Here is a 16,148-nt window from a genome sequence, read left to right on the forward strand (position 1 = left end):
TTTTTTCAATGGTCAGGACAATAATGTTAAGAAGGGAGAAAATCATTCCAAATCCAACCATGTAGAGCAGGTCATATACAGCCAGGGTAGATTAGCAGGTCTGTCAGCGCCAGCATGAAAGATATTGTTTATAAAGTTTCGGTTAGCTAACGTTAACGTTAGGAAGGGCTGGATCAGCAGGTAGCTAGCTAGCTGTCAAAGTCAGGTTTATTTGTCATTACAAACCATATGCTGTACAGTGCACGACGTAACGAAACTTCGTTTTGCAAGGCTTCGGTGTAACATAGACTTTCAATCTGCTCACAGCACTTAGAAAGGAATACACATATTGTGAGAATCAGAATCACAGTGCACTTAGACAAGACAGGTGCAGTAGGCAAGAGATAGACAATTTCTAATAAATAGTTTTATTAAAACATAGTAAGTAGTAAACATATTGTCGGTAATTTATCGAAAACCATGCTGGCTAGCTATATTGTTGTTGTGTTGTGATGAAAATATATATGGCTTATTAGTAACAAATCTGTTATTTCCAGTGAAATTGAAATACAATATCAAAGTGACACTAGAAGTAGAAGGGCGCAAGCATGTTCCATCTGAGTCGTGACGATATAAGCGTGCGTCGGGAGCGCAGTACCGGTTTGTGTAGTTCCTAAGCATATGAAACGTACACAACGTTGTACCTTATACTTATCATGGGTCAATCGTGCTGCTGATATTATATTTTATGAGTCATATATGTCATGAGTACCACATACCAATAGCTAACTGGTTCCCGACTTATTCTTATCGCTTATTCAAAATTTCCCCATTCATTTTCCCATTGACAAATTTGCGGGAAAACGAGGGGAGTGGCTTGGTGACGTTTTCACTTACAAGCTCTATATTGTCTATCTTGGCATTCATAAAAATATTCTTTCACCACTAAAATAGCACAGAAACAGAATAAACCCGACAATAGCCCTAAGATATGCCAACACAGCAGTGAAAACGATGCTCACATAATGAAATAAACGAGAATTATTTTTTAAATGATACCACATCATTCTACAGTCAATATCTGGGAATAAATATTTTAAAAATATACAACCTTTCCATTGGTTTTACAAGTAGAGATGTCCCTTTTGAGACTGAGTGGTCATATATTGTCTTGGACAATCCGTTTTTGATGCCTGGGTACCTTCCAAAATAGCTGTGCGTAATACCACACGTGTTGTTCACGGCCTTGTCGCCCTTTTCAGTAGTCTGGGTTGATTGACAATTCATTTATTCAGTAGGTGAGAGTATAAGCTTTCGAACGATGTATAGCATGGCGGACCGAGCAGGCAGCTCCTGCGGAACGGCAGACCGGGCAGGCAGCTTCTGCGGAACGGCGGGCTGGGGAGGAAGCTCCTGCGGGGCGGGCTGGGCAGGAAGCTCCTGCGGGACAGTGGACTCCGGCGCACTGGGCTTGGAGTACTTCTCGGCCAGAGGGGGCATATCCACGGCCCCCCGGAGATACTCCTCCCAGTGAAATGCCCTTCTTACTAGGGCTTTAAAGTCACAACACCCCTCAAGCCCAGAGTAAATTAGCCCACCGTGGAGGGAGTCCCTCATGCCGTCCAGAAAAATCTGGCACACGATTGACTGGGGTAAGTCAGCCTGTGCGGCTACAGTGCTGAATTCAGTCGCGTAATCCAATACATTACGCGACCCCTGGCTGATATCAAAGAGTCTGTCGGCCATCTTGCTCCAGACCGGTGGCATGTCTAATGCAAAAATGAAAACCCCAGGAAGGAAGAAGGCAAAAGAGAGAGGAAAAAAAAAATATATATATCTGCTGGGTCCAGAACTGGCTGGATCCTTCTGCCAGGTAAGGCGAGGGAATGGACCCAAACGCAGAGTCAAAAATACTCGAAATCCAAAAGGGTAAATCAAAACCGAGAACTTCACTTTTAATCAGAACAAAAACCAAGGAGACACAAAAACAAAGCCACGTAGGGCAATTCTCAAATTGTCAAAGCAAAGTTCTTAAAACGCAAAAACAAAGAAAATCCAGAAAATCCAAAACAATTCAAAACCAGAACACGGGCAGGGTAGAAAACACTCAGAAGTACACGTGGGGACACATACCGAAACATAATCAGAAAACACACACACAAGAGAAACACACACAAAAGACAGACCTAGTCAGGGAAACGGTAAATAGTAGACAAACATTGACGAACAAGCAGGGCACAATGCACAATCAGGCCACAGAGAGGGAAGGGAAAACGAGACAACCAAAAAACAATAATAGAATAATTGAAAACAATAATACAATTAAACAGGGTAACTGAACAGAACTAAAAACTGAAGTGCCCCATCTGGCGGCCCAAAAAGGAAAACGCAGACAACCACAGAACCATGACAATATGGCTTAGCTATGCACAGAAGTCCTCAGTAATAATTGTATTTTCCAAGAAATTACAAAATATCGTTGACAACGTTTTCGTCAGGTTCAGCCTCTGCTACCAAAGAGTGAATGTGTAAGTGAATGCGATGATGAGAAAACTTTTGGTTATGCTGACCTATAAAACGCTATTCCAAAAGCAAAATTAGACATGTTATACCTTGTTAGAAAGCTTATACTCTCACCTACTGAATAAATGAAGTGTCAATCAAGAGAGATTGTACTAACAAGGGAAACAACGCCATAAACAACATGTGTGGTATTACGCACAGCTATTTTGCAAGGTACCCAGGCGTCACAAATGCACGTAACATTTCACAAACAGATTGTCCAAGACAATATATGGCCACTCAGTCTCAAAAGGGACATTTCTACTTGTAAAATAAATGGTAAGGTTGTATATTTATTCAATATTTATTCCCAGATATTGACTGTAGAATGACATGGTATCCATTCTTCTTATTGTAAAACTTTACTGCGCTCCCTTTCGTTACGTCACTTCCGGGTTTGCCGTTTTTTGTTGTTGTTTTTTTTAGTTTTTTTTAAGATGCGGAAGTAAAATTCTCTCACAAAAACGACTCCAGAAGTCAAGGTAGTGTATATATAAGTATATTTTTTATGAAAATCTAGTTCCTACATAATTTTCCTACACATTGATTCACTGGGCTCTCCAACCTGCAATATACTCTTTATATGACGTTCTTGGAGACTCAATGGGGGAAAATTGCCCAACATGGCAACCCTGGTCTCTACTGGAGCGCTGATTGGATAGTTTAAAATGCCTTGAACGATTGGCTCTCCACACTGGATGCGCAAAGAGTGCCAAAAGTCTGTCTGTAACTTTCTTCTTGTAAACTGGGCGTTGCATGTAGAAGGAATGTCGCACGTAAAAACTGTTCTGCATTCATACTTTTTCTGTTCACAAATGTTAATAAACCACTGCAGATCACAAAACACATGCAGATTTTAATTTACAGACATGACCCTCCACAAACACAATGTTTTTTTACAGGTTCAACTTGCAGAGTACAAACACGAACCATAAGTTGCAAGAACAAGTCATTGCTTACAAGTACAAAATACTTTGTTTCAGTTTCAACTCGCAATGTACAAACACAAACCATAAGTTGCAAGCACAAGTTATTGCTTACAAATACAACAAATATTGTCTCTGTGTGTGTATGTGTAGTTTTTTTCCCCACCCGCATTCAACAAAGAAGAATATCACGGTCAGAGCCAATCAGAGGCAGAGTAGGGGCGGGTCTTCGCAGAATGCGGGTGGGAAAAAAACTACACATACACACACAGAGACAGACCTGCTAAATGTCAGGCGACCGGTGCAACCAATTAACATTTTTAGTCGCACTTGACAAAATGGTTGCACTCTGGAGCCTTGAATGTTTTTGTTTTTTTTAGGGGGGGGGGGGGGGGGGAATTAAGGAGTACCTTATTGTTGGCTATAAGTGGGAGCAAGACAAATTTTTACTATTAAATATGATGTAATTATTATTATTCTTAAGCAAGTAAATTATTATTATTATTACAAGTAATATTTATGATAAGATTATTAATTAATTTTCTTATTAAGTACATTGTTAGGTATTATTAGTAAATATTATTTACAATTTCAAATATTGAATATTTACCAATTTATACTATTTGTCTAAGATGAATTTACAATTAATTATTTTTGAAGACTTGGTGCCTTCATGATTTTTGCGTACCCATGGTCTGAGCCAGCTCTAAATTTGTTTGCACAATAAGAACAAGTTCAAGTAAGAACATATTGATGAATCCCACAATTGCCTAAAATGTGTTTAAGCACGTTTTAAGCACAGATTTAGTGAATGAGGCTCCTGGTGAGGGAATGCAGGGACCCGCATAAGGAATGTAAGGATCTGAAGAGGGAATGCAGGGACCCACAGAAGGAATTTAGGGACCCAGAGAGGGAAGGTAGTGGCCCATAGAAAGAATGTAGGGACCTAGAGAGGGAATTCAGGAGCCCACAGAGGGAATTAAAGCGCCTGACGGTTGGCACCACTGGAGCTTTGGGCTCAGCTGTTGCACCTGCTAGCCCTATGCCCCTGTGTAAGATGCATTCTGCTGTGCACACTGGATACACAGTGGCTTTGTAAATGAACACAGAAAAGGGTAAAGGCCAAAATAGTGTGGGAAGCTGAGACCCTCAAACCGGGACTTACTGGGTGGGGTGGGAGGTTCGATGAACTGCTCATGTGATTGGTCTGACTCCTCCCCCTTCTGGCTCAGCTGTTTGACCTCATTGGTCACATGACTTTGGTGATCCAGGGCTGATTCATTCAACTCAAGCTTCTCCCTGATGGACAGAAAATCATATGATACTGACCGGTACTTGGTATGTAACATGAAGGTATGTTACCAGTAAGTGGCTTGTGATACTGACATGTAGTTGGTGTGTAGCATAGTTATTGTGCGATACTGATGTGTATTTGGTACGTACGATAGTTAGTGTGGGATACTGACGTGTAGTTGGTATGTAGTAGGGTTGTGCTGATCTATAATACATCGAGGAATCGGTGAACCAATAGTCGATATTTTGACGATTTAAAAAATATATACGTATCGTCAATCGATGTAGGCTTCATATCTATATTTATACAGACAGGTGACAAATTAACCCCTTTGTGCAAGCCCCCTAGTAGTGGACACACCAGCATGCCTAGATTACTCCACTCAGACATTCATTGCTCCTACAACCAAACTATACGTGGAAATAACAGACTGTATGTTTTAGCTTTATTAGTACACAGTACACGACAACGATGATAAATACGGAATTTCTAAGAGCCACAATTGTCAAGCATGTTGTCCATTTAATGAGCACCCTCTATCTGCAACCCCAAGCATGCCACACTGGACAATAGCATACATCTGGTAGTTCAATAGAATATTCTTTCACCACCAAAAATGTGCATTCAGTCATAGCAACAAAATAAAGCCAACAATGGCAAAAGGTCTGCCAGTACAGTGGTATAAAATGCTGCTTATTGAGTGGTGAAATAAACAGCAGGAATTTTTGTGGAATTACACCATGTCATTCTACTATCAATGCTACTAAATATGGAATAAGTATACAATCTTACCATTGTTTATACATGTAAAGATGTCCCTTTCAAGATTCAGTTGTCATTTATTGTCTTGGACAATCTGTTTGAGAAGTAAACACACAAATAGAAAGCAATGGCCATGCGCAAAGCCCTCCTTCCATTTTAAGCCGCTGTAACTCCTAACAATAAACTGCATTCATTTTAACCTGGAATTCCTTGTTGACTCTTAACACCGCACACCTAGCAGTTTTACGGTCCTAACTTACACATAAACTCAGGACATCTGCATTCTGTAGTTACTTGCCTATACAGTAGTGTCATAGCAGGATACATAATTCTATTTATGCAGGCAGCACATGCCAGTGACCTGTCTGCATCTACTAGCTAAGATAGATAGCGATGTAGAGCCACACTGCTGGCGGACAGCAGTCTTCTCCGTCTGTGCAACTGTTAGCACAGAGGAAAAGTTAAAACACTATTTTGGAGTCAGATAATTCAGATAACATTAAATTAATCCCATTCCAGTAGCACCGGATAAGCCTACATGCATTCCTTCGCCACTCAAATACTTCTGCTGTTTGGTTTTGCGGGGGGGTTTCTTACAGTTGGTGACCTTGACGCACCGTTTGGTGTATTGAAGGGGTTTCTTACAATATAATTTCTGTTTGTACAGTCTTATGAGTAACTGATAATAATAATGCATATAAATGTATGAGAGAGACATGCATACACATATACACATTCCAACACGCACATTCTAGCACAAAGAAACACATATGTGAATGGGTTCAGTCATATTTCCTTTACCATAAATGACAAATAATTTAAAGTGTTTGTCATATTTTTAAATGGAGTGTTGGGGTGTTATATGCATGATAGACCAACTAATTGTTTGTATATCAGCACCGGATCTATAGGCCTAGCTAACATTAATTTAGAAATGTGGTGTTTACAAGGAAGCTGCAGTAGCCTATTTAAAATGTAGTTAACAGTAGAAATGCCGCTACGGTCAATTTGACCATTGTCACTTTGAGAAAATGGATAAAACTGCCATCATGAAATACATATCCAATGAATCCTCCTTTGTGATTTTTCCTAAATATATATGCATTGAACATTCTGATATAATTTGAATGTCAATATTGCATAAGGATAAAAAGTTACACTTACTTGAATGGTCAAATTTACCATCATTTATCTTGCCTGTATGCTTTTGACCATTTAGATTACCGCATGTATACCGTTGCTGCAGCCCCGTAAAAAACAAGCCTCTGGCTGGGTGAAGCCTGCAATTGTAGTCTGAGGTTTTAGAGCCTACCTTGTAGACAGCTTTCTGGGTCATGAACAGGGTTTGGTACTAAAAACCAGTAGCAGGCTCCGCTTCCCATACAACCAATAACGTTACCCAAAAGACCAAATTGCAATGCAGTTTCTGTGCCATCTGTACTAACATAACACTCGCTCTATTGACTCGTTAAGAAGCTAGCTAACATTGGTCAAAATGCCTGAAGTGAAACTGTCTAAAGTGTGGCTGTGTTTTACCCAAAACGAATCAAACAATGGGACGTGCCCTTACAATAAAAACATTATTTAATGTTATCATTTGCTCATTTTTAAAGAAGGTAGACTACAATCTGAGGTTTGAAAAGTTATACTAATTGCAGGGGTATCATCAAAATGTGAACAATATCCATCCCCAATCATAAAACAATATGATGGTTTGTATGTGAAATGATGAAGAATCCATTTCAGGAATATAGATGAGTTTCTAACAATTATTATTCAGCTGTAAAAGCAATAGTTATAATTTTCTGGCTATTAATAGTTAGCAAGCATGCTAGCTGCCACACAAACCAAACATGGCGACCGCAGTTTTTCAAAACATGTGTACTTGCTTATACATCCATTTGTGTGTGTATCTGGGTATCTTGCAACTAATTGGCTTCAAAATCCAAAGTTGTTAATAGCTGATGTAGATAAATGTCCAATGGGAAGATTATTGAATATGGTACTGGAGCATTTATTATGATATATTCAGCAGGAAAAAGAAGAAAGGAGAAAAAAATGCTAAATCACCCAAGTTTGGGGCTTTATTGTGTGGACTTGTGAAGTTGTTTGTGAATTGTGTCTGTTTACTTGAGGTCAGAAGGCATAGAAGTTACTGTTCTTAAGGGCTGAGAGTCTATGGTCATTGTGGCTATTTCTGTAGAAAATCCTAAAACGTGCCAAACTCTCGGTGCTGTATAGGTATGGGGCATGTGCTGCCAAAGTGTAACATGGCGGATGGTATACCTACCATCCCTATCATCGTTGCTACATCGGGTAGCCTACATAGCCAGAGTGTGAGGTGCGCAAGATGGAATTTAATAGATAAGAATCCCAAGGTCCCCCCACCCAACCCCTACAACAATTCCCGATCAGCAATCCCTGAGGGTCCCATTTAGCCGGTCTGAACAGATGATTGCCCAACCCTAGTATGTAGTATAGTTAGCACGAGATGGGAGATTGAGAGTGATGTGTTGTTGGTATGTAGCATAGTTAGCGCGGGATACTGACGTGTAGTTGATCTCATCAGGAGTGGGGAAGGACTCCACAGGCCAGTTGAGGAAGCAGTTGAGGAACACAAGGCAGGCCATCCCAGACCACACCCACATGATGACATGGAAGGACACTCCCACATCGTATATCAACTACAGTGGGAAAGGAAGAGAGGCATGTTGCTATCACGTAACACATGCATGCATCTATCTATCATTCTTGGGGCTTTATTTTACCAGGAAATCTCATTCAGAGTAAAATCTTCTCCTAGAGAGACCCAGCAAAGCAGTTTGCAGGCATTATAATCTCAACAGTTTTAAATTAAGTGGTTTTATATAAAGTTTACAAGTATGGAGTTTGCTGACTGAAAGCTCTTCATCTATTTAGGTCAAACAGAGCCTTATGGATACAGCATATCCATACTTTTAAAATTCTGCAGAGTATTAAATCAGCAATCAGTTGTGTATTTGTCTGTAAATTGTGAATTGACTTTAAATTTGCTCCATGTTCTGTAAAATTTGTAGATACAATACCACACTTCCCAAGTATATTAAAAGCACACATTGGTCATTTTAAACCCTGTTGCTTATTGTCTATTTCCACCCCATTCCATAATCAGTCCCACCAGTTTTCATTTTATGTTAACGCTACTTTACCCCAAGACATCCCTCCTGTCATAACAAATATGGATTATTGATTTCATTCAAAATTGAAAACCAGAGGTGGAAAGTCCAGGGGTCAGAAAGTAAAATTCCTGCCATGTGTTTCTTCCACCCATGAAATCGTTAGGTGACTTATTAGTTCTACCTCCTGGCTCAAGAATTGTGGTAATTAGCAAATCCAGGTGACTGGACCAAAAAACTGGGGAAAACTTACTTTCCAAACCTGGATTTTCCACCCCCGAGGAACATAATAAAATGAAGTAAATAAAAAATACTTTGCTCGTAATCTCGGCGATGTCGTGCAGTAGGCTTACCTTCACGCCAGGGAAAGTGACGGCGGAAGAGGCATAGGATCCGATCATGAGGGACATGACAGTAGAACTGAGACTGCCGAACATGTTGGGCAGCTAAAAAAAAAATAACAAAGCCAACCATTTAACTCTGGGTACCCACAACATTTTTACATGACACATACAGTTGAGACCAAAAGTTTACATACACCTAGGCTAAAGACATTCAAACTAAATTTTTCACAACTCCACACATTTAATGTTTCTGTACATTTCATGTGTTAAGTCAATTAGGGTATCTACTTTATTTCCATAAGAGGTAATTTAAAAATAATAGCTAAGAGACAGATTTATTTGAGCTTTTATGTACTATATCATATTTTCAGTGGGTCAGAATTTTACATACACTTTGTTAGTATTTGGTGGCATTGCCTTTTAATTGCTTAACTTTAATCAAATGCTTGGGGTAGCCTTCCACAAGCTTCTCACAATATGCTGCCAGAATTTTTGCCCATTCCTCCTGACAGAACTGGTGTAACTCAGTCAGGTTTGTGGGCCTCCTTGGACACATTTTTTCAGTGCAGTCCACAAATTTTATACGGGATTCAGATCAGGGCTTTGTGATGGCCACTCCAATACTTTCACTTTGTTGTGTTTAAGCCATTTTGTTGCAACTTTGGAGGTATGCTTAGGATCATGTCCTGCAGGAAGACCCAGTTGCAACCAAGTTTTAACTTTCTTGTTGATGTCTTGAGGTGTTGCTTCAGTATTTCTAGATAATCCTCCTTCCTCATGAATACAAAACACCCCCACAACATGATGCTGCCAGCCCCGTCCTTCACAGTTGGGATGGTATTCTTCGGATTACAAGCCTCACCCTTTTTCCTCCATACATAGCTCTGATCATTATGGCCAAACAGTTCAATTTTTCTTGGCGTAGGGGCTTCTTCCTTGCGTGACAGCCTTGGTGATTTTGGATTCTCTTAATGGTGGATGGAGATACTTTGGTACCTAATGCCTCAAACTCCTTCACCAGTTCCATTGTTGTTCTCTTGGGGTTCAGTTGAAACTTTCGGACCAAAGTTTGTTCAGCCCTGGGAGTTAATTTGTGCCTCCTTCCTGAATGATGCAGTGTCTGTATGGTCCCAAGATTTTTATATTTGCATACAATTGTTTGTACAGATGCTTGTGGTACCTTCAGTTGTTTGGAAATTTCTCCTAAGGAGGAACCAGACTTGTGGAGGTCCACAATTGTTTTTCTGAGGTCTTGGCTGAGTTGCTTGGATTTTCCCATGGTATCAAAGGCAAAAAGGCAGTGGCTCTAAAGGTAGGCCCTCAAATACAGCCACAGGTGCCAATTAACTCCAAATTAACTCCTAATTATGACAATTGGCCAATAAGAAGCTTCTAAAAAGTCGTTACAACAATTTCTGGAATCTTCCAGGCTGTTTAAAGAGACTGTAAACTTTTTACCCACTGGAATTGTGATATAGAGAATTAAAGCTGAATAAATCTGTCTCTAATCGGTTGTTTTAAAATTACTTCTGATGTGAACAAAGTAGATGCCCTAATTGACTCTCCCGAAGAAATGTATGGTAACATGAAATGTGCGGAGTTGTGAAAAACTTCTCTGTGAGTTTAAATGTCTTCAGCCTATGTGTATGTAAACTTTTGGCCTCAAGTGTACATCCCATGACAAATTCAAAATGTTACATTTGACAATTGTGGTGCATGGACTGATAACATCGCGTGGGAGAAATTTGTCCAGGTCCAAAATTAATTCCAGGGTCGAATGCAGACTGTGATGGACTTTGCCTGTTTCGCACTTGAATGTTAGGATTCTAGCCCACATCTTCTCTGGTCGGACAAAAGATGTCCCCTGATAAGCATGCCATACTGCTGCACAGTATTTGTGCCTAACTGTCAGGTCGACTGGAATACGAAGTTAATCTGGGCAGGAAAAGGATGAAAGCAATTTGATGTGAAGCACATAAATCCTGCGTGAACAGATGAGCACATACAATTGATATACAAAAATCAATTTTGAGTGCAAACCTATGTATGCCACACAGCTCCCAAGACGGCAACTAAGGAATAAACAAACAAATGGCGATGGCAAACTGTCCCTGAACAGCAGAAAACTGTATACAGCTGTTATTCACCCAGGGTGGTGATGGGGCAGCACAGGAGTGACGCACTGTGGCCAGCAGGGGGTGCAATGGACCTGTGCATGGGAGCAACATGTGGGAAGGCTTCCATCACTGCCATGCTGCATTTTGTTAGTCCTTGACTGCTCGTGAACTGGGCCCAGCCAATCAACACCCTCTCCTCCCATTTGTACTGGATGCACCTAATGTCAGGCCCCTCCGACCAGGATACAGGAACCTGAAACACTGCTCTCTCTGTGAGGTTAACACCGCTATTAGCAACTGCTTAGAGAAAGCTAGTCCGTGCCAGTGACCAGTAGGCCATTTCTGGAATGGCGAGGCAGGGTCATAAATAGCAATGCGGGAATTCCAAGCCAGTGCGCCAACAGCATTGAATTACAAACAACCAATTCATTGTAATGTTGGAAGCAAAATTAAAACAGACACATTCTATAAAGCAAGGTTGCCAGACTCTAGTCCTAGGGGGTGCAGTGCATGCAGGTTTAACTTCCGTACTGGTGGGGTAGTGCAGTGTCTACTGATTTCTGTTGTGCTTCACTACTGTACATCACTTTGGATAAGAGTATCTGCCAAGTGTAATGGAATGTATGTTATGTTTCAGCACTCAAGTAATGAAATGCACTCACCATTTCCAAGGCAAACAATTGCTGCTGAAACCACAAAAATCTGTAGATACTGCAGCCACCCAAGGCTGGAGTTAAACCTGCAGACACTGCGACTCTTCAGGGCTGAACTTAAACCTGAAGACACTGCGGCCCTCCAGGAGTGAAGCTAAACTTGCAGACACTGCAGCCTTCCAGGACTGAAGTTAAACTCGCAGACACTGTGGCCCTGCAGGATAGGAGTTAAATCTGCAGACACTGCATCTCTCCAGGGCTGTTTACACTCCTGCTTTAGTGTAGCTGATCAGGAAGCACAAAATCATGTCTACTAATTTCACAGACTCCCTCTCTCTCTCCCCTCTCTCTTGCCCTCTGTCTCTCTCTCTCAACATACTCTGTTTTTATTCACATTTGATGTATTGTCTTCTCACAATAAAATGTTTTCTGGATTATGTAAGAGAGAGAGAATGTGAACAAAACAAGAGCACGACACCATCATGTGCCCTTTGGGTCGAGGTGAGAGGGCGGAGTAGAGGGAAAGCGTGTGGCCAGCGGAGGGCTGTGATTGGCCACATTGAGGGCCCACCTGATTTTCCACTCTACTTGTGGAAAGTCACGTGCAGGTTTGTGAATTCAAGCCTAAATGTTCTGACATTCAGGCCCCAATGTAAATAAACAAGCACACACCTGTTCTGGGTCTGCAGTCCACACATGCACACATATACATAGCATGTGTCCTTAACCTTTCATTGACAAATAAAACCATGAATATTTTTTATTCTTCTGAAACATCGCTAAATTTAACTCACCAAACTTAGTCTGAAAAGGTTTAGGGCTAACATCTCCATGTCAATTTTAAGGACAATTCTTCATTTAATACCCAAATACACATGTAACCCGCAAGTACAAACACATATGTTTCACCACCTTCACCCCTTATCTGAATGTAGAAATACATGGAATATTTTCCAAGATATTGTGAACCTTTGCAATGTCTTTTCTGATTTTGATAGCATATATTTTTTAGTATATTGCAGTGTATTTCATTTTTGTTAGGGAAGATAAGGCAAGGTTTTGATAGCAGTGTTTTAAAGTGCAGTGCAGTGTTTGATAGTGCAGCAGTGTTTGAAAGTGCAGTGCAGTGTTTGATAGTGCAGCATAGTGTTTGAAAGTGCAGTGTAGTGTTTGATAGCCCAGCAGTGTTTGATAGTCCAGCAGTGTTTGAAAGTGCAGCATAGTGTTTAAAAGTGCAGTGCAGTGTTTGGTAGTGCAGCAGTGTTTGAAAGTGCAGTGCAGTGTTTGATAGTGCAGCATAGTGTTTGAAAGTGCAGTGTAGTGTTTGATAGTGCAGCAGTGTTTGAAAGTGCAGTGCAGTGTTTGATAGTGCAGCATAGTGTTTGAAAGTGCAGTGCAGTGTTTGGTAGTGCAGCAGTGTTTGAAAGTGCAGTGCAGTGTTTGATAGTGCAGCATAGTGTTTGAAAGTGCAGTGTAGTGTTTGATAGTGCAGCATAGTGTTTGAAAGTGCAGCATAGTGTTTAAAAGTGCAGTGCAGTGTTTGGTAGCGCAGCATAGTGTTTGAAAGTGGAGTGCAGTGTTTGATAGTGCAGCAAAGTGTTTGGCAGTGCAGTCTCTGATAGTGCAGCATAGTGTTTGGTAGTGCAGCAGTGTTTGAAAGTGCAGTGCAGTGTTTGATAGTGCATCATAGTGTTTGATAGTGCAGCAGTGTTTGAAAGTGCAGTGAAGTGTTTGATAGTGCAGCATAGTGTTTGAAAGATCAGCGTTTGATAGTTTAGCAGTGTTTGATAGTGCAGCGTAGTGTTTGAAAGATCAGTGTTTGATAGTGCAGCATAGTGTTTGATAGTGCAGCATAGTGTTTGAAAGATCAGTGTTTGATAGTGCAGCATAGTGTTTGAAAGATCAGTGTTTGATAGTGCAGCATAGTGTTTGAAAGATCAGTGTTTGAAAGTGCAGTGCAGTGTATGATAGTGCAGCAGTGTTTGAAAGTGCAGTGCAGTGTTTGATAGTGCAGCAGTGTTTGAAAGTGCAGTGCAGTGTTTGATAGTGCAGCAGTGTTTGAAAGTGCAGTGCAGTGTTTGATAGTGCAGCAGTGATTGAAAGTGCAGTGCAGTGTTTGATAGTGCATCATAGTGTTTGAAAGTGCAGTGCAGTGTTTGAAAGTGCAGTGCAGTGTTTGATAGTGCAGCATAGTGTTTGATAGTGCAGTGCAATATTTGATAGTGCAGTATGGCAGTGTTTGACAGTGCAGTGACAGATAGCGAAGTGCTTGATAGTGCAAAGATTTATAGCACAGTCCTTGATAGCGCAGTGTTTGATAGTGCAGCATAGTGGAGTGTTTGATCATGCAGTGATTGCAGGTTTTTTATAGTGCAATGTTTGATAGTGGTGTGACAGTGGTGTGATGGATGGTGTGGTGGTTGATAGTGCAGTGATTGATAATGGGGTCACAGCTAGTGTGGTGTTTGACAGCGCAGTGTTGGATAGTGCAGGAATTTATAGTGTAATGTTTGGTTGTTCAGTGATTGATAACGCAATGCAAATTCCACAGCACAGTGATTGATAGTGCAGTATAGTACAGGTGATTCTGGTCTCTCTTCTCACCGTGAGGGATGTGAAGGTCAGACAGATCCCTCCAAAGCCATTGCAGGAGAGAGCAAGGAAGATAATAGTAGAGAGGACTGCAGAGAGAGAGAGAGATGCAGAGAGGCCAGATCAGTGCACAGCATCAGGAGCTCCCAAACTGCGGGTCATGCGAGGCATGAGAAGGACCACATTTAAAACACAAGGGGGTCCTTTTCCTGATTTACACAATATCAAAAAACGAATTCTTGTTTTTAAATTTCTCTCCAATCAGGAAGACCAGGTGTATTTAGTGACTGGAGTCACTGCTGTCATTCTGTGTATACAGAGAGGCGAGAGTGTTCCTCTGAATCACACGCTGCCGGTCTGTGTGTACAGAGAGGCGAGAGTGTTCCTCTGAAGCACACGCTGCCGGTCTGTGTGTACAGAGAGGCGAGAGTGTTCCTCTGAATCACACGCTGCCGGTCTGTGTGTACAGAGAGGCGAGAGTGTTCCTCTGAAGCACACGCTGCCAGCCGCTGCTTCTCTTCACTGTGCCATCCTGCAGCTGAGCTGTGCAGTCACTGCACAGGAGGAGCATAGTTCATAAGCAGCTGGCTGACCGCGAATGTGCCCCATCGAGACAGGGTCAGCCCCACCCACGAAATCCCTCCCCCCACACACAGAGTCTCAGCAAGGTGACGCACCCCAAATAACCACTACCCTATTAATCACCCCTAAAACAAATTCCAAATATCTGTAGCAGGTACAGGTAAACATACAGGTACCATACCCAAAATTCACGCCCTTGGAGAATTGACAATGCTCAGACCGTAAAGACTGGCCTGTATCTGGTTACTTGGTTACAGACTCACCTGCAGGGTCATATGCAGACACAGCCATCATGGCACAGGAAAGAGCGAAACATGCACTGCAGGAAAGAGAGAGAGAGGGAAGGAGCGCCAGAGAAAACCAGCATTATTGTCAGAACTGAGGAGAATAAGTATGTCATCCAAAGTACACAAAGCACCCAGGTATGCGCAGACACACTCTCCTCATTCAGTCACACTGTGACACATTCTTTGTTTACATAGTGTCACACATTCTCCACTTATGTATAAAATTATTTCATTCACAGGGTGTGATCATTTCATTCCCAACTAGCCTTAGGTTACAAGAGTAAAATATGTAAATATTTTCTTTCTTTAAGGCACCATCATAGTAAAACTATTTAATAAAGATGAACTACATCTTTGGAGAATGTAATTCTCATTGATATAAAAGTCTGTTGGGTGACATGCCACAACCATAATCTATTGCTACTACTGGCCATAATAATTTGCTTTTGTGTCATCCAGTAGAGAGCACAAGGATAAAACTATTTACGAGAGTGCTCAAGACCACTCACATCTGCAGGATACACACACACACAAACACGCACACGCACGCATCCTTGGACACAGCCAACATTTGCATCATCACCTACAGCAACTCCACCTGCTCTCTCTGTAATTGATCTGTAAAGTACACAAAGGAAAAAAAACCCTGCACTCCATCTACAGGAATGCAGTCACTCCAGTCTGTCCCCATCATCCACACTCTCTCTCTCTTAGACACAAAGCCAGTCCACCCCTCTCCCCCCATCTATCCATCTATAGTTTCCCTAAGATTTGATGAGGTTTCTAGATATCCGCTGCAGCTCATCCTGATACAGTTGACCTCAACTTTTATTTTATTTAACCTTTATTAAACCAGTAAAACCCCACTGAGATTGAAATCTCTTTTGCAAGGGGG

General features: G+C 41.3%; 1 protein-coding gene across 2 annotated transcripts in view; it reads right to left on the reverse strand.

The window, feature by feature from the left end:
* slc43a1a (solute carrier family 43 member 1a) overlaps positions 1–16,148 on the reverse strand; it is a 39,368-nt gene that overhangs the window by 10,931 nt on the left and 12,289 nt on the right. For both annotated transcript variants that reach the window (XR_010331297.1, XM_064344019.1), the window contains exons 5-9: positions 15,230–15,285; positions 14,397–14,473; positions 9,032–9,124; positions 8,074–8,207; positions 4,633–4,766 (exon numbers count right to left, since the gene is read on the reverse strand). Coding sequence is in view for 1 of the 2 variants with exons in the window: in XM_064344019.1 (XP_064200089.1) it covers positions 4,633–4,766; positions 8,074–8,207; positions 9,032–9,124; positions 14,397–14,473; positions 15,230–15,285 (494 nt within the window). In the remaining variant the exon portion in view is untranslated. The remainder of the gene's footprint in view (positions 1–4,632; positions 4,767–8,073; positions 8,208–9,031; positions 9,125–14,396; positions 14,474–15,229; positions 15,286–16,148) is intronic.

Source organism: Anguilla rostrata, chromosome 7 (assembly GCF_018555375.3).
Source record: "Anguilla rostrata isolate EN2019 chromosome 7, ASM1855537v3, whole genome shotgun sequence".
Classification (NCBI taxonomy): Eukaryota; Metazoa; Chordata; class Actinopteri; order Anguilliformes; family Anguillidae; genus Anguilla; species Anguilla rostrata.